The sequence below is a fragment of the Callorhinus ursinus genome, unplaced genomic scaffold, assembly GCF_003265705.2.
Source record: "Callorhinus ursinus isolate GAN/ISIS: 27379988/994484 unplaced genomic scaffold, GSC_fseal_2.0 scaffold11, whole genome shotgun sequence".
In the NCBI taxonomy this organism is placed as follows: Eukaryota; Metazoa; Chordata; class Mammalia; order Carnivora; family Otariidae; genus Callorhinus; species Callorhinus ursinus.
The window spans coordinates 4,738,376-4,757,951 of record NW_027397073.1 but is presented as its reverse complement, the minus strand read 5'-3'; the positions used below and the strand labels follow the sequence as shown (position 1 = coordinate 4,757,951).

At 41.9% G+C, this 19,576-nt stretch overlaps 1 protein-coding gene across 13 annotated transcripts in view; it reads right to left on the bottom strand.

Annotated features, from left to right (window-relative positions):
- NETO1 (neuropilin and tolloid like 1) overlaps positions 1–16,810 on the bottom strand; it is a 121,982-nt gene extending 105,172 nt beyond the window's left edge. For all 13 annotated transcript variants that reach the window (XR_012379964.1, XM_073898053.1, XM_073898052.1 and 10 more), the window contains exons 1-4: positions 16,440–16,810; positions 14,417–14,470; positions 14,046–14,183; positions 7,927–8,175 (exon numbers count right to left, since the gene is read on the bottom strand). Coding sequence is in view for 12 of the 13 variants with exons in the window: in XM_073898053.1 (XP_073754154.1) it covers positions 7,927–8,175; positions 14,046–14,183; positions 14,417–14,470; positions 16,440–16,467 (469 nt within the window). In the remaining variant the exon portion in view is untranslated. The remainder of the gene's footprint in view (positions 1–7,926; positions 8,176–14,045; positions 14,184–14,416; positions 14,471–16,439) is intronic.
- Positions 16,811–19,576: the final 2,766 nt, after the last annotated feature.

The window sequence follows — 19,576 nt, the reverse complement described above, 5'->3', positions numbered from 1 at the left end:
ATCTACCTTTACACTGAAGCAACTAGAAAAAGAGGAACAAATGAAGTCCAAAGTTAGTAGAAGAAAGGAAACAATAATATCAGAGTGGAAATAAATGAAATAAAGACTAAAAAGGCAAGAGGAAAGAAAAGTCGTTCCAAAGAGCTGGTTTTTTGAAAAGATAAACGAAATTGATAAACCTTTAGCTATCTTCACAAAGAAAAAATGAGTGAGGGCTCATATAAATAAAATTTGAAATGTTAGAGGGGAAGTTACAAGTGATCAAAGGAATACAAAAGATCATAAGAGACTACCATGAACAACCATACACTAACTAATTGGATGCCCCAGAACAAATGGATAAATTCCTAGAAACATACAGTCTTCCAAGATTGAATCATGAAGTAGAAAATCTATATAGACCAATTGCTAGCAGGGAGATGGAATAGTCATCAAGAACCTTTCAACAAAGAAAAATACAAGACCAGATGGCTTCACTGGTGAATTCTACAAAATATTCAAAGAAGATTTTAATAGCTATCATTCTAAAGCTCTTCCAAAAAATTGAAGAGGAGGAAATGTTTCCAAACTCATTTTATGGGGCCAGCATTACACTGAAATCAAAACCAGACATGGACACCATAAAAGGAAAGAAAGAAAGGAAGGAGAGAGAGAGAGAAAAAGGAAGGAAGGAAGGAAAGAAGGAAGGAAGGAAGGAAGGAAGGAAGGAAGAAAGAAACAGAAAGAAAGAAAGAAAGAAAGAAAGAAAGAAAGAAAGAAAGAAAGAAAGAAAGAAAGAAAGAAAGAAAAGGAAGGAAGGAAGGAAGGGAAAATGGAAAAGTAAAGGCCATTATCCCTGATGAACACAGATGCAAAAATCCTCAACAAAATATTAGCAAATTGAATTCAATAAAAATGATCAATATATACCAGGATCAACTGGGATTATTCCAGGGATGTAAGTATGGTTCAATGTCCACAAATCAATCAACATAATATACCACATTAACAAAATGAAGGATAAAAATTATATGATCATCTCAAATAGATGCAGAAAAACCACTTGACAAAATTCACCACCCACTTATGATACCCAACAAAGTAGGTATGGAAGGAATGTACATCAACATAATAAAGGCCATCTGTGACAAATCCACAGCTAACATCATACTTAATGGTGAAAAGCCAAAAGCTTTTCCTCTAAGATTAGGAACAAGACAAGAATGCCCACTCTTGCCATTTTTATTCAACATAGTGTTGGAAGTCTTAGCCGGAGCAAGAAAAAGCAATAAAAGGCTTCCAAATTAGAAAGGAAGAAGTTAAACTGTCACTACTGGAGGACAACATAATTCTATACACAGAAAACGCCAAAGACTCCACCAAAAAACTGTTACGTGAACACAAATCAATAACAAAAATCTGTTGTCTTTTTATACACTAACAACAAACTATCAGATTAAGAATCAAGAAAATTCTTTTTTGTGTGTGCTGTACAGTAGCTTTTATTTTTATTTTTATTTTCTTTAAATTTTTTATTGTTAGGTTAATCACCATACATTACATCATTGTTTTTGATGTAGTGTTCCATGAGTCATTGTTTGTGCATAACACCCAGTGCTCCACGCAGTACGTGCCCTCTTTAATACCCATCACAAGGCTAACCCACCCCCCCCAACCCCCTCCCCTCTAGAACCCTCAGTTTGTTTCTCAGAGTCCATCCTCTCTCCTGGTTCGTCTCCCCCTCCGATTTCCTCCCCTTCAGGGAATCAAGAAAATTCTTAAATTAGGAAAACAACCTCATTTACAACTGCTTCAAAAAAAAAAAAAAAAGCCTAGAAATATAAATTGGTGCAGCCACCGTGGAAAATAGTATGGGGGTTCCTTAAAAAATTAAAAAATAGAGCTATCATATGATCTAGTAATTCCACCTCTGGGTATTTATTCAAAGAAAACAAAACCACTAATTTGAAAACATATGCCCCTCTATATTCATTGCAACCTTGTTTACAATAGCCAAGAGAGGGAAACAACCTAAGTGTCCATCAATGAATGAATGGATAAAGAAGATAATATATATATGTGTATATGTGTGTGTGTGCATATATATATTATATATAATACAGAAGATGAATTCACTGGTACACACACACACACACACACACACACACACACACACACAATCAAATACTACTCAGCCATAAAAAGAATGAAATCTTACCGTTTGTGACAGCTAAGGGCACTATGCTATATGAAGTAAACCAGCCTTGGAAAGACAAGCACTGTATGATTTCACTTATGTGTGGAATCCAAAAAACAAAACAAACGAACAAACAAAACAAATCCCAACTCACAGATGCAAAGAACAGTTTAGTAGTTGCCAGAGGGGAGGGAATTTGGGGGGGGTGAATTTGGAGAAAGGGATCAAGAGGTACAAACTTCTAGTCATAAACAAATGAGTCATGAAGAGCTAATGTACAATGTGGTGACTCTAGTTAATAATAATGCACTGCATATTATATAACGTTATATGATGATGGGGAAACTAGACTTATTGTAATCATTTCCCAGTGTATACAAATATCAAGTCATTAGGTTATACATCTGAAACTAATACAATGTTACATGTCAATAGGATCTCAATAAAAAAAAGAAGAGGAAATGTGATTTTGTTTCATACATTTTCTATTTGACAGTGTTTGCTGGGCTGAAGTTAAACCATTGGGGGTCTACAGTGTAAAGATAATAGAAAACACAATGCTATCTGATCTAAAGTTATTCAATCTTTCCTTTCTATGTGATAAATGAAGTAATCAAATAAAGTCCTTCTTTCAACTTCAGCCTTTAAAACCTTTTATTCTTTCATCTTTTAGGGCCAAGTTCAAATTAAAATTTAGCTACTGAAAAAATGATATGGATAGACAGATGTATGCATTTTTTTTTCTTTCATACCAGAGCATATATCACAACTCTGATTATGTAGAGAAGAAAATGTGGGAACTTTCAATAGGGTTAATATTCGCACATACATTCACATTTCAAATTCAAAGAAGAAAAGCACTGTGCTGGGAAATTAAAATAGCATCCAGTCCATGACAATATTTTACCTAAATAATATATCTCATTTAATATGCATAGAAATCTTTTTAGAACACTCAATTTAAATCGCTGCAATGTATCACTTCCTCTGTCTTTGATGTCAATCAGCTGGGAGTCTAAGAGGACTCTAGGAAGTGGGCAGAAGGTTCCTAAAGCACTTTGAGCTCTCATATGAAAGGTGCTGTTTAAGTACAAATTATCATAATAATCTTAATATATTTAACAACTCCACTCACTTGCATGGAAATACCTGACTCTACCTCACCTGTTTGGTATTTTGAGGCACAATCCTTAAGTAAAATTTCTCTAATAGGTTATAGATAACATTATTTCATAAAACTCATTCAGAAAAAAACATCAGAAGAGGAAGGTTTCATAAACATTATATATCGGTGATTACAGAAAATGTCTCCACCAGGAAGAAAACTACAAGGCTAACAAAAGATACTTGTTCCTAAAGAGACTGAAAGGGTTACTTTCCCCAACAGTAGAGCATCCTAGATGCTTCTCTTCCTTAACGTTGAATACAGCCCCTCATGATGCTCCTGGACTGGAGGTACAGCAGATGTTACACGTTTTCTCCCTCATTTATATTTTCCAGGGGTAAAGAAAATCGAGATACACAGGCAGCTGGCTGTGGGGAGAATTATTTTCTACTTGAAAAGCATTCTAAGTTTCAGTAAAAAAGAAAATGTGCATTACAGATAAATGGTATTCCTCTGCTCCAAAAATTCATTTAAAGATTACCGACTACAGTATTTCTCTTTTTTGATTTTTTATCTTACCTTTACTTACATAAGTTGTATCAAAAATATAGCATCATTTTCAAAAATGAAAGCATTACTAATAACGCTAATACCTTTTCACCGTATCTCCGTCTGGGCCCCTTCAATCCCTCCTCATTCTCCTCCAAGCCTACCCAGCTAGGGCAATCAATATTCATTTTTCTGCAATGCATTTGATTTAAATCTTTCTTTAAGATAAAAAAAAAAATTGTCCTATGAAGATGAGAACACAATATCATTTTATTACAATAAGCACTTTTATACGTTTTCTCATTAAATTATCTGGGGGCTACCAAATTGTCCATCGTGTAATTTTTAACATTTTCAGTGATTCTGAACTCATCCGACTCTTCTCAGAAGTGGGAGCTTATCGGTGAGGAGACCTCACAACACGACCCTGTTTACACAGGACGAAGAGAGGTTCCCTTACAGACATCACCCTAGGGCCTCCCATCAGGGATCTGGGTCCCTTGGTCCCTCTTCAGGCCCCACCCTTGTTCTTCGTTTCTGCAGATCCCAGGGTTAGACCCAACTGACTACTCTCCGACCGCTGCTCAACATCACAATCCTCATGCATGCTCGACTATAACCCTGGGTGATTCATCAGCGCACTGTGGGCCTGGGTACGGACACAGTATCCAAAGATAACCAGAATCCATGAAATAAAAAGTGAGGACTAGTCTAGGGTGGCAGGAGATAGAGGAACTACCCCTTTAAGAGTGCTTCCAAGGCATCTTTTCTGGCTCTGCCCTCCTACCCTGCACGTCCACACATGACCTCCAGTTCGCTAGCGCCCATCCACCACCAGTCCAGAAGCATTGCTACTAGGAACACAGGAGCCCAAAATAAAAAGGCTGCTTTTTCAAGTTGTGTAGGAAGAAAAGTCAAAGAGAGTCAGGTATTAAGAAATAGAAGCAAATTTTGAGACAAGAGTTGACACAAATTAGTGTCCCGCTCAGGCAGGATGAAAGCAGAAAGTGGACAGGTGAATTGGCAGTCTGAGATGTGGAGCACCCTTGAAAAAATGATCCAATGCCACGGAGATGGATCATCACGTACCTTAGCAGGGTGCTAGTCAACAGGCATTCATGTAATTAAGCTTTAATATTTGGATTGCACATTCACCATATAATCTTCTCATTATAAACTGGATACCCATTGTATGTATGTTTGCTTACAAGAAAAATTGAGCTGTGTGATTCAAAGAATTCTTATTGAAAATGCATGTAGGTTTATATGTGTGTATATGTGTATATGTATGTATATCAATGCAAAGACGTCTATATGGATATTCAGACGTTTTAGCTTGGTTGATGTGATCCGTTCCTAAAAGTGGGTACATTCTTAGTATGCTGACTTCAGGTTTCTGAGACTATCAGTGAAGATCCAGATTTCAGTTTGGAGTAAGCTCACAAACATAATAAACACCACCTGGCCTTCCCTTTGCTATCTCTGCTTTGACATATTTTATGGCTTCCAATGCAAATAACTACAACCCCCACACGGAGGCCTAGATCCATTTAAACAAACTAACAGGGAAAAGTGACATCTTACAGGTATTCGTTTTGCACATCCACCCCCAAAATAGAGTGAGAGCAGTTGTAATCTAAAATGTCTGGGGCACTTGTTCTCTCAGTAAACTATAGCAAGGCCCCTTTGTTCTTAAAGAACACATGATCTAATTAATAAAAAATAATAACCAAGAGTTGAGATCTCATATGAAGTGAAAAATCCATAGATTGGCATTGGTTGGCAAACAAGCAATCTTCAAATACCCCAACGTGGTGGTCAGTATCATCCCTATTTTATAAATTAAAATACTGAGGCACAGAACATTAAGGATCATGTCCACAGTTTACAGCAAGCAAGAAATAAGAAAGCCAGCACTGAGGCCAGATCAGTTCCAAAACCAGTGTTCCTCACAGCCACGGTGGGTCCAGCTCTGGATGTGTCCTGGTGGGCAGGGCATTCCCCTCCAATGTAGGGTCCACTTGGATGCCCTGGTGATTATAGCAATGTTTTATAATTTCAATTATGAAGTTGACTTCAGGAACTCTACCTTTTCAACTTCCCCAAATCACCACTTGAAGCACACTACCAAATCAAAATTAAGCCCAAATTAAACTGAAGCCTGCCTGACTCCCTATTCCCTAAATGCTGTCTAAATTATTACTAATCCCTGCCCCCTTCCTCTTTCATTAACTAATTGGTTTCCTCAATACTGCTTCTTTATGAAATGAGTTGTAGATGATTGTGCCACTCAGGCAATGGCTTTGGGCCACGGATCGTCAATGTCTGCAGTCATGGAAGTTTTACAAGTCTCCCTTTTATGAGCCTCTTGTTTCTTCATATGCCAAGCCTATGCCTCCCTGTGCACTTACTTTACTCTAGTTTATCTAAGTGGAAACAGAAGCCTCTCTCCATCCGTAACTCATCCTCAATTTCATGGAATCATCTCGTCACGTTTTCTTCTGATTCAGTAGCTCCTGGCAGTAAAATCTCCTTTTATATACAGATAAAGTAAAGTGGCTCTAAAGAAACAAGGAACAGGGAACAGAGGGGCTTTTTAAAACCCTGGGAGAGCACACTGAGCTCCCACATTTATGTTCTCTCCGGTAGAGCTAGAAACGTGGACAGCATTGCTTATGTTGATAAAGTTGACTTTACAACTTCATACAACCTCAATTTTAAGTCCTAGGCATTAGGATCCCCATGATCTCCAATCTTAGGATGAAGATATAACTTATAAAAGCGTAGAACTATCCTTAGGTCCTGGTTATACTCGAAATTATCAGTCAAGGAAAAAAAAAAAACATTTCCATGTATAACTCTAGCACTAATAAAGTAGTCTCAATGTTTCCAAGGTTTCAGAACACATCAAGTTAGTTTGATCGCCAATATGAGATACCCAGGTTTTCTGTGAACAATCCACTATTAACAAAGAGTAATTAAAACCACAATATCTTAGTGATACACTACGAAAAGATTCCTAATGTTTAAGGTTAATACGTATGATACTGCTGATATGCAACTTATTTAACATAAACCATGATATTATAATGAAAGTCCTCATTGATGCTATATTAATTATTTTTAAATTTTTAATGTTTGAACTGAGCAGCTGAGCTCTGCTTTTATGTTACCTCTGTAACACAGAATAGAAACTTCAACAAATTTTACATATATTGCAATTTCATTTTTGCCTGTTATGTACCTTAGTAAAGTAATATATACAAACTGGAAAAATATGTAATTACATATAAATAACGTGCTTTAGGTAAGTTGAGTCATCTTTCCATTAAAAAAAATGACTTCACTTCATCAAATCTCAAATAGCTTCAGCCTGATGTTGCAATTTAAAAATGTGAAAACCAATTTTTATTGTAACAAATGACAACTCATCATCAAGCGAGCCAGTCAACATCATAGACCCTTTTTTAATATTAGCAGGTTAAAAGGAAAATTGACATAGAATGCATAATTGTATAATGACAAATAATGTCTGCAGACCTTGCAAATGAATATTTGGCCGCTTTGGGTCTCAGTTTTGCTTTCATAAGAACTCTTAGGAATTTGCATTTCTAAAAAGGGATTACACTACTTTACAGTAAGATCCATTTGCTTAAAAATTATAATTTTCAGAACAAAAGAATTTTTTATTCCAGTTCTCCAAAGATCACTTTGATGGATACATCTTACAGTACTACAATTGCTTTTTCAAGTTTATAGGGATTCAACGTATACTGTAATTAGTTTCTTTATTACAGGCCGCCTTTCGAATTACACATTTCAGCATAATGGGAGTCCATTTAATTAACTGTGCTCCTGATGATCACGCAGACCCCTGAGTCACTACACTTCACCTCTAGTGGAGGCTAAATTTTAAGGGAAATTTATTTTGCTTTCAGAATTTATGAAATGAAAAGAGAAAGCACTGTAGATGTGATTTAAAGGAGAGCTAGAAAATTCTTCAAAAAAATATGAAGTTGTCCTACAAAAGTTCTTGTACTACGAAAACAGTCAACTGAGGAAGAAAAAAACAGGAAAAAACCAAACCCTCACTTACCAGGTGTGAAATTGTATCGAGCTGAAAATCCCATAGATTCCAGCTCTCCATCAGCAAAAAATTTAATCCATAGAAATCTTCCACTGGATTTTATTACAGGTGGATTTTGTTGTCCACAAAAACGTCCAATTATTGGAGAAAATCCAAAAGGTCCATCTCGAACTTCAATATGATCAAATTTGCACTCCCAAGACGGTTCAATAGAGTACTTTTCATCAAAGTAAAGTTCAATGCACTGTCTTGGGGCAGCTGAAAAAAAAGGAAAGATTATGTCTAGAAGGCCATTTTTAAATCTTTAGGTAAATTTTTGTAATTCTACTTCAGATTTTATCTGTACATCTTCTATCAAACTTTGAACATGACATGTGTGGAAAAGCAAAGCAAGTCCATAAGCATTCTAAGAGATAACATTTCCATAAGAATGTCTCAGGGATGCTCCTTAAAACTGGTGATGTTGCACAAAAGATTATTCGGATATAAAATGACCGTTTCAATATCTAACACAGGCCTAATAAATCACAGTATTTTTGTGAAAGACCACTAACATTAGGTTTAGAAATTAGAAAGACAGCTTTCTGTCACTTTTCCCATATCTTCTTAAGTATCCAGTTTTAAGGTCAAAGCCACTTAAGAGTTGCTCAGCATAGAGTTATCCAAACATTCAAACAGTCCCAGTCAGATGTCTTGATTAGACCCAAGTGCATATACAAGGGCATTGAGAAGAATTTTTCCAGTACACAAACCTCACCACATCACCCTCAGGTTTAAACTTAGCAACTTTCTATCAACTATAGGAAAATGATCAATGCACTTGACATTGCAGGACCCTTAAGGGTATCCTACAACTCACACTTCCAGGGGCTTCCCAGTGCACACACAGCCCAAGCTCAGGCCACTGCAGACACACTGTGTTTTCTAAGGCAGCATGCTTTTTCGGGCTTTCATGTATTTGAGCACTTTCTGGAGTATCTACCTCCAATTTGCTGACTCTTGTTTATGCAGGAAAAGCTTGCTTACAAGAACCACCCCTCTAAAACTACTCACTAAGGACAAAATCTATTCACCTTCTTTCGGCACTCAGCAAGCACAGTACTTGTCATTGAGGATTTCTCAAAAAAAAAAAAAAAATCTCTGTTGGGTGAATAGTAAATGAGCTTATCTTCATAAATGTTTTTTAGAGCTCTCTAAAACATCAGGAAGAGCCTCAGAGGGCTAGCAGCTCTATAGACCTCCACATGGATGCATTTGCTAGCGCCCTACCATTTTTCCCTTGTCATGTCCAAAACAGCTCAAAATCCTGGCACTCCAGACTGGTATTCAGCCAGGATACCCCAGAATAGCCATAACAGTTGTTGAAATATCCGTACACATTTATCCTAGTTAGTAAACAGCTGTTGCCTTGAGTCCTCTGAGTGCCTCCCTGCCATGTGGCCCTCTTCAGGGACCAGCACCCTCCAGAAACTTGTAAGGTAAGACTTGGCACAGCGTGGCCTGCTCCCCATGTGGTCTGTATACATTCTGAATGACTGGTGTCCACACCACCCTAGTTCTTAAATATGTATTGAATGTCACCCTTGATGGCTTTAAAATGAAAGCTTTGCTTGCGTGGATGTCAAAATTTATAGAGAATTGAGAGACAGGATGACTTGGAAATTCGAGACCTACAGAATAATCGAAGCTCATTTGGTTAAAGGTCAATGCATATGACAAGACAATTTTAGGGATTATTTTTAATCTCCAAAAATATTTATGACTCTTTGGGCACTGAAAAGAGACATTTATTACTCTTCCAAGAAAAACCAGGGATGGTTTTACCTACCACTACTGTATATTCTGAAAGGTCAACAATTGTAGTATTACCATATTGATAGATTTGATGAAGTTTCAATGATTTTTTAAAAAATCTGCAAATTGGAAAGTATCCTAAGAAATTACTTGGAAAACCTTTTCCCCTCGAGATTATTAGTCCAATAACAAAAAGGGACCTATTTATGTAGTAGCATTAAATATATCATTTGTATGTATTAATATCTTATAGACTGTGCCTGCCTGTTTATCTGCTCATTGGCAAGCCAGTATGATAAGTTTTAGAAGGAAATAAACTATTTGAGAATGTAGGATATTTCTTTTAGATGTAAATAATGTTTGGCTAAGGAACAGTAAAGCAATGAGAACAACCTTGTGCTAATTTATTTAAAACTCTATGAAGCAACATATATCCATCTATTTTCCCTATTAGGAAATGCATGGCCATCAAACATGAATTCATTTATGCATACCTTCATTTTCACTGTTGCTTAAGTTCTGTCCAACATGGATGAACAAGCCTCTCAATGTTCCTTCATGACACATACTATCACCATGGCCTTGGGTAGGCCACACTTAGGTGGACAGCTCATCTTCCTTTGGTCCAGCATGTTGAAGTTAACTACACACACTCATATATGAAATTCCACTAACTGAATTTTCAAAAGCAGTAAAATAAGGTTTTATAAATAAGCATGTCATATAGTTGTTGTAATTAAAAACAAGTGATTATAGTGCATGGAAGTCATTGGAAGCTCTCTTAAGTTCAGCTCCTTACACTTAGGTTTTCCTCCCCTTCAAATCTCTCAATTCACAGCTGCCTTTCACTTCCATGTTTTCTCTAAGTCATCTGGTAGCTAAATCTGAGGTTCCTTTTTGAGAGGTCTTCACCCCTCCTAACACATCTTTGGACACACTGAAAACTCCGAGCACTTTCACCTGAGTAGTGCACATAGTTACAGAACACTGCTCCCTCTTTGAGAGAGTTTTAGGACAACCGGAAACCCACGAAAGGGGTCTTCCTTCCTGTGACTGGGACTCCACCCCAATTCATAAGAACCTATCTTACTTCAAGAAACTTGACCAATGATTTAGACCTTTCTTGTATTTTACATTTACCTTTTTCTACAGAACAGGCTACTCTTTTCAGAATTAAACATGACAATTTGCCCCTCCCCGCCGAAAGCAGAAAAGACAAAAAGAAAAAGAAAGAACTGCCTTCCTACCTTGGGTCCACCAATAGCTTGCCTCCCCCAGTGCCTCCATCAGCTGTGAGCCAGCTCCCACCCCACTAGGGCAATGAGTGCATACGTCCTAAAATTACTATCAGCTTCTCAACGGCCTCATGCAATAGATGTGTTTCCTTTTAATTCACTTTTCTTTGCGGTAATAGTTGGCATTTTCCCTACTCCCTTCCTGCTGAAATGTCACCTGCATTACGTGCTGGGGCATCTTTTACCTGATCTCCAGTCCATCTCCCCGGCTCGTCCTCCACAGTCCCTGTCACCCTTCTCCTTACTCTCCCATCCCCTACCTGTTGTTCTTCAGAAACGCATCCTATGTCTTCTTCCCGCTCTTTCTAGACCTGTGTGCTGGGTGCCACTGGCATCCCCAAGGAGAGCTATTACAATATAATGATGCCTGCAGCTGCATCAAAGACCAATTAAACCAGACTTCCTGGGACAGACCCAGGCATCTGTGTTTTTTGAAAGATTTATAAAATAGTGCTCCACATATTCTCTCTGGATAATTTTATTCATACCAGGAGCCTCAACAACAATCCATATTTATGACCTATAAATATCTATTTTCAGCCCAGAGCTCTCCAGTGAGCTAAAGACTCATGTATCCAATTTATGTACACAACATCTCCATAAACACCAAAATGGAATTCATTATTTTTCCTTCAAACCCTCTTTCTCCACCCATATTCTTTACCTGGCATGGCAATTCCATCTATAAGTCACCAAGCCAAAAACTGGAATCCTCTTGGGATGTCCCATCTCTCCTGCCTACATCCAGGCACTCATGACTCAGTTTCCTAAAGACCTCTCATCTCTTCCTTTGACCCCTCAGCCATTGTCACTAGTGTAGTTCAGGCTTTTACTATGGCTTACATGGTCCTTCACAATAGTTCCTGCTTACTTCTTTTCTTTCTGTCACTTCACCAAAATATCAGCTTATTATTTCTCCACTTAAATTATTTCAGTGGCACCCCATTGTCTAGCCTATAAAGTTCAAACTTTCACGGCTGGAGTAGATGGAATACCAAATTCTCCTTTATCTGAGACTGCTGACCTCTTGAGCCTCCTTACTTCTTCCTCTCCTCACACTATGCAGAAGCCACACACGGGTCCCAACCACACCATATCCCAAACTTCGGCACAGGCCATTCTGAATAGAGAATTACCTCCCTGAAGTTCTTCAAAACTGAGCGAGAGCATCTCCTCCTCCTGATAGGCTCCTCTCCTTCTCTCTGCTCCAAACACTGCTGATATGGGGGTGCCTTTAGATTGTTTACTGAACGGGGCATGGTCCCCAGACCACATTATAAATTCCACATGCAAGTACCATGGTTGTTTTTTAAAGACTCTAAACGGTAACTAGAAGAAAGGCTGTTTCTTAGTAGTTGTTCAATAAATATTGGTTAAATAAATGTATGGATGAAAACAATGGCTAGTATGAAGTATTTCAAAAAGAGTGTAGAAGTATGATTAATAGTAACAGGAGGTTCTACTGATTTCTCAACTAATCAGTTTTGTCCTTGACATAACTAGGAATGAATGTAAATATGTGCATGATATTAAAATAAAATGCTAGCAATGTTTTTTAATTCTAAATAACAATAAACACGAAAGTGCAACTAATATGCAAAGATCTGCTTCTGAAATAATCCTTTAAAGGAGAGAACTAATTGGTTTTATTCTTTTTAATAATTCAAAGTTTTAAAATACTGTTGCTTTAAAGCACAAATTACGTGAGTTTAAGCAAGACATTTAACCTCCCTGTGTCTGTTTCCTTGTCTATAAAATAAGGGCAACAAAAAAATCTACTTCTTATGATTAAATATTTTAATATATGTTAAGATTTTGAATGTTTTATGTATACACACACACACACACACATATACATATAATAGATAGGTAATATTAACTTGGTGAAGAGAACAAATAAGTTTAACCCAGAATTTCCATATTTCAATTTCCTTTTCTATCAATCACATGAGGAATAAGACTGCAGAACTCAGATTTCTAGTTTTATCCTTTTATTATCAGAGCTTATTCTTTTTTCCTCCTTCTTGTAGTGCAGTGTATCTTTGCTAAAAGTTCACCCTCAGGCACAAAAAGGAAAGAGGTAATATCCCTAGCTTAAAAGTTACAAAAATAAAAAAAGAATCATTTCTAAATAGGAATTCTTGAAAGCAGTTAAACAGAAAGCCTTTTTCTTTCAAAGATCTACCAAAGGAACATGCCCTTCATTTAGAGACAAATACTGAGCATACACTGTCTTTTTCATTAAGATGGCTCAATCCCTCTGTATCTGTGTGGGTGGGGGGATGGAGAAGGGTTGCAGGTTTGGGGCTTTTTAGGTATTAGCATCTATAACATTAAAATCTTCCTCACTAGGTGAAATGATCATTCAGTCCAGAAAGCTGTATGTAATCGAGTGCCGTCTATAAGGGTAATGGAAATTGGAAATGTTCAAAGGGAAATGAATCTCTTTTTCAGCACTATTTTTTTCTTTTGAGTTAGGAAAGAAAATGATGAAAAGAAGCATCGTAATTTGGAATCCTGACTTTGGCATTAAAGTATGATAATGTCACTTGTTAGTGCAAATTAAGGCAACTATCATTCAGATTGTTTGGAAACATGATTACAGATTTATTTTTAACATTAACATGCACTTGTATACTTTATATTATTAAAGAAAAATAAAAAAATGCATATGTTTTTCTACTAACTGTTAACCAATAAAATACTAGTTTCTAAAATTGTTATACCTTAGGTAATATTATGCCAACTATGCGTCCATTCCATTAATTTAGAATTCTAAATCAATGAAGTCAACTGCAAAATAAACTGTTACCAATTTGCTTTTATTTGCCTGAATTTACTTATTCATAACGCATTGCTAATAATTTCAATAATTAGCCTGATTCCAAATTTTAGTTATTTGATTCATTAAGAGATATTTCTGTGCATGGTCTCCAAAACGAATTTTTGTAATGTCCATACGCACACTGTCCATCCAAAGCATAGCGATGGCCAGGTTTGGCTTGGAGCTTTCTCCAGCCAGGGCTCTCTCCCCCTTACCTTCTATGATGTAGATGCACTCTCGGTCAGGAGGGTACTTGCTGGGGTAGTTGGGAGAGGTAAAGATACCTCCCTCTGCATGTTTTGTCCAAGTTCCACACTGCACTGACTTCTGAGTTTCCGAGGTGGTTTGCTTTTCTGAAAAAAATAAAAGCAAGAGCCATCATCCAATTTTCTAAAGGACTAAAAATAGAGAGGACATTCTTATAATATCCATTAGTAAATTAATTTTGAAATGTTGTGTTAGTCAAAATCAATCAATTATACACACTATAAAATTTTCAGATATTCTGGAATATTAAGAATATGGGGAAAATAGGAAAATGTAAATAATTAGGGGTCTTCCACTGCATTTTCCCAAAGAAACACACCTGTTCCTTTCTTGGTTGCCCCAGACAAATGGAAGATGATTAAACTTGCTACAACTGAAACAGAAAAGAAAAATTAGAAAGAGATCATATTAATATACACTGAAATGATCACATTCTGTAATGCCATAAAGATAAGATAGTATTAAAGCAGATTAATTGTATTATTGTTAACCGTTCCAAGTTAACTCAGAACGTGCCAAAACTCGTTAAAAATGTACAAAACAGGAAAATTTAGGAATCCCTTCAGGAAGTAATGCACGTTAAGGTTGGATGAGACCCCAGAACTGCAAATGCGTACCTCAGAACTTCAGAGGCAATACTGTCATCTACTCCTGTCACATTATAGTAGGCTTTCAGGACCTGTATTGTTTCTAACCGCCCTTAGGGAAAGGCTTTGCTAGCATCTCTGAAGGAAGAGTGGGCCAGGCGACAGGCTGAAAAGGCAAACAATGAGGAAGGACTCCGTGACTGACCCTAAGGCACTGCCCTTGTAGTTGTAGTTGAGAAAACAAATACTTAGGCAAATCTTATGGCGGTTGTGGGAAGGGAACCGGAGAAAAACAGATAAACGGGGACTGGAGGCATTAAGCAGCACTACAAAAACGTTTCTAATAAAAAGGTACTCTGTTACCAAGTAACCCCTGTCCTCAGCACTTCCTAAGCTATGCAATTGATTTCTTCTAACCTTAACTTTGACTTAATATTTAGTGTTATCCAGAAATAGATTCTTACTTTGAGAAAGGCGATTTCTGTGAGCATTTCCTTGAGCCAATTTTTCAGTATCAAAAAAAGACCTTGATCTCTAACAAGAGTAAATCTGCAAAGACCATTGCAACCGGAACTTCTGCTTTACTTTCGTATCTTGATTTTTTTTATAAAACCTGAAACTAGAAGAGTAATAAAACAATCTAGTCTTCATAAGTACTGGTTTTTCCTCTTCTAATTAATCTGTTATTTTTTTTGTTGCCCAATTCCCTAAAATCCCTAACTTCCATTAGGTGTATAATTATATTTCCCCTTAAAATTAATTTGGAAAAGGGAAGGTATAATTCACAGTGATTTCCTAAACTGAAGCTCACGGCAGGAGTTTATAAATTTATGTTTTCCGATTATTCCAAGAAAAGAATGCGGGCCTTAAACTAGCATTTGAGAAAGTATATCAGTTATATTACTTTGTCCTGATCATCTGCTTTTAGATGAAAACATTAGCTGTTGTCGTCTGTGTTTAAACAGGAAAAAAAAAAAAATCTTGTTTTAACTTGCCAGGATTCTAGACACACACAAACACACAGGTACACGGTCATCAATACCAGGACGTCCGCGTGCTGTTGTCTTTACTCTGCTTTTCCTGTTTTGATGGAATCACACGATGGAACAAGTACTACGACTAACACATCCACAAAGCCGGTCTTTTAACTGCGTGGCACAGGATTAACCCTGGAATCCTAGCTTTTTAATGTGAAATTTCCACCACACATTTTCTTATACTGCCTTTTACTTGATGACTTCTGAAGCCATTTTCCTCTCAACGGCACGCGCTACCACACACCTATATAACGCAGCACTCAAGAGTTGAGGTTGGCACTCGCCCTCCCCGCAAGCGTGGCGTTCAGGTGCGCCCTAAACTCCCTTCTGGAGTGAAAATGTGGGCCCGCGGAGCTCCGAAAGCCCCCGAGAGGGCCATTCCCTGCATCCCGCAAACTGTCAGCCCCGCGCTCTCCCTCTTTCCACCTGCGCCCGCACCCGGGCCCACTGCCAGCGGCTCCCGCACGTGCTCGCCTCCGGCCCCAAGACTGTCCCCCGCAGATTCTGAGACCCAGCGACCACTGACCCGGCGCCGCCCCCACGCCTCGATCGATTATGCTGCAACCCAGAAAGTTTACCGGTGCCGGGACGCGCGGGGACTGCGGGGTCCGGTTGGAGCGCGGCGGCGAGGCTTTTCCCTGCGCGTTCGGCCACGAGGGAGGAGGGAAGGAGAGAGGAGGGGCCGCGAGTGGACCCGCGCGGCGGGAAAGGTACTCACTGTGAAACAAACTGCGTCCATAGATCATGTCTGTTCGTTACACCAGAGGCTCCGATCTCCACTAATTCCATTTAGAGACGGGAAGACTTCCAGCGGTGGGGGAGGACGGAGTCGGGGGCTTTTAAATGTGCAAACCAAGAACCAAACGAAGGGGGGACAGAGAGGGGAGAAAGAGAGATCCGAGCCCACACAGCAGCAAGATCCGAATCCTGGCGTCCGCCGCCCCTGGCTCGCTCTCGCTCGCTCTCTCACCGCCGCGAAGCCAGCATCCCCACCGTGACGCTCGCATCACACCCGGGCGCCGATCGCCACCATCAGCACCGCCGGCGGCAGCACCCTCCTCCTTTGCATCACCGCCGCCGGCGCAGCTGTCAGCAGGACGCGCGGGCAGTCGGCGCGCGGGCGGCGGCGGGCGCGGGGCGAGCCCCGGGGCGCCCGGACCGGGGCCGGGGCCGGGGCCGGGAGGAGGGCGCGGCGAGGCGGGGGCCAGTCCAGACCGACGGCCGCGACGGGGCGGGCGGGCGGCGGTGGCGGCGGCGGCGGCGGCTGGGGCTCGCTCAGTCCCCAGTTTCATACACCACGAGCAGCAGGTCGGAGCAACCTCTCCGGGAGGATGTCCAGCAGCAGCCCTCCTCTCTCCAGCCCTTGGGGATCTTCCGCTGAGGCATTGAAGACAGGAGGAAGGGGTCCGTCATCAGCTCGCCGGGCTCCGCGCCACCTCTGCGATCTTGCGGAAAGAGGAGCGGGTGGGTGGGCGTCTGGGAGGAGGGCCTGAGGGTGGCGGAGGGGAACGGGGGTGGCCAAGGGGGCGGGGAACGGAGGGAGGGGTTAGGAGCAGGAAGATGGCAGAGTTACCAAGTGGGCGCCTGAGTCATAGCCGTAGGCTGCACGACCCTCCAGGAAGCCCGGAGCCCGGGCGAAATTGGGCAGCGCGGCGCGGCCGGCGCCCCCGGGGCTGGTGCGCGGCGGAATGGGGCGGCGGCGGCGGCCGCAAGGACATCACACCCGCTCGGATCCTGGGGGGAGGGAAGGGGGAGGGGGTGAGGACCAGGCTGGTATCCGTCACTCGGCCAGCCCGGGCTGAGGGGGCCCGAAGGGAGCAGGCAAATCCGGAGCTGGATCCCGATGCCCGATAAAAGGCGAGCAAGGGGGAGGGGCCATCGCGTGAAATTTCCCTTTGGGGTTCAGTTTTCACTTTTTACGGGTTAGAGATTGCGGTCGATCTGTCTCCCACCCCTTACATTGCATCTGTCTAGAGGAAGCGTGTTCTCTCTCTTACCGGGGCTTGTGGGGCGGGGAAGGCTTTGCCATTTACTGCGCTCTCAGGCTGGGAAGACCAGGCAGGGGCGCGCGGGAGGCAAAGGCAGCGGTAAAAGTTTCGCGGTTAATCGCCTGGCCTGATGTTTAGGTCGCCCCCACCAAACTGCTTCTGCGAAGACTCCTTCATCTTCCCCAGGATATTTAAAACCCCCAAGGCAAACACAGAACACCTCCTACCCCACCTCTACACGCACAGACACGCGCGGGCGCAGCGCGTTAAACTCAGGAGGGGAGGGGAGGAAAAAAAAAAGAGTTGCTGGGGAAACAGCCCGGAAAAGCCCCAGCGTGTAAGATGCGAATAAACGAATAGGAAGGAACAATAAAGAGCGGGCGGCCCCGCGAAGGGCCGGAGCGCGCGGGAGTAAGGGGGAGTCCCTCCCCGGCCGCTGCAGCAGCACCCCCCCCCCCCCCCCCGCCCGGGCCCCGTCCCGCCCTCCCCGGCCGCTGCGGACTGCCGGCGCCACCACCGCCGCCGTCCGGACCTCGCGGCTACCCCGAGGCCTGCGACCCCCGGCCACCGCCTCAGTGGTCCTGGACCCCAGGCCCGCCCCCCGCTTCCGAGCGCGGCCTGGGGCTCGGGGTGGGGACGATGGTGGTGATTATTCGGGGGTAGGGAGGACTCAGGAGGCAGACAGCGGAGAGGAGCGGTGTCGCGAAGCCTAGGATCCCCTCCGAAGGCCGAGGAGAGAGGAGAGGGCCGTGAGAGGGGACGAGAGAGTGTTTGCGCGGGGCTGCGGCCGCCGCCGGGCTCCCCGCCTGGCTTCCACCTCGCTGCACCTGCAGCTGCGGCGCGGGGCCGCCCACGTGGGGGCGTGCGTGCGGGTGGCGGTGCTCGCGCGCCGCCTGCCTTCCCCTGGCACCGCTGCCGCGAAGGGTGGGGGGCTCCCGCCCGTCATGTGACAAGAGGAACACTGACGCAACCCCCAAGGCCGGGGTGGGGGATCCCCGAGTCCAGACACAACCTCCAAGACTCCCTCCACTGAGCTTTTGGTTCCTGCATTCCAGGTAGCTGCAAGTTCTCGACGTGGGTAAAAGTGACCAGGTCGAGGGTAGAGGGGCTGTGTGTGTGTGTGTGTGTGTGTGTGTGTGTGTGTGTGTGTGTGTGTGTGTGTGTGTGTCTTCCATCCATTTAATGAAAGGCGGGTAGATGGGGCAGGACGGAAGGAAGAGCTAGAGGGACAGACGGACAGAGACTGCGCACCGCAGAGAACCAACTCCACCCGAACTGGGGAGAGAGGAGCTAAGAGCTCCAGGAAAGATCAAGGGATGAGTGGATGGATGGAAAGCCAGAGGAGGAGCGCCCCAGAAAACCGGTGTGTATCAGGCCACGTTTGTACTTGTAAAAGGGTGGAGAGGAGAAGTAGGCAGAAAGTCCCGCGGGAGTCGTGGGACCCACGAGTGATTCTTGTGCCAGCGGCGTTGGGGTTGGATGGGAGTGGAGACGAGGAAGAAATGCCCCAGCTGCAAAGAAGCACGAGGGACCAGAGGGTGGTTAGCAGACCTTTAGAGTGGCTAGTAGATGTGTGAATACATGACAAAGAGGCAGGTCCCCAAGGGGGGAGGAAGGGTCCTTGAAAAATGGTCAACACCAAATGTTGATAGTGGGATGTTGAAACTTTTGAAACTGGATGGTAATTATGTTTTACATCCAGAAAAAAATGTCTTCTTTAGGAAAATGATAAAGCCATTCAACAGTAACACGTTAAAAAATATCTTAAGGGAAATTACTACATTTCTCAGTTGCCATTTGAAGATAAGAGAATACAAACTTGGACTTTGCTAAATCTACCCACTCAAGTATGTCTAACATGTTTCCT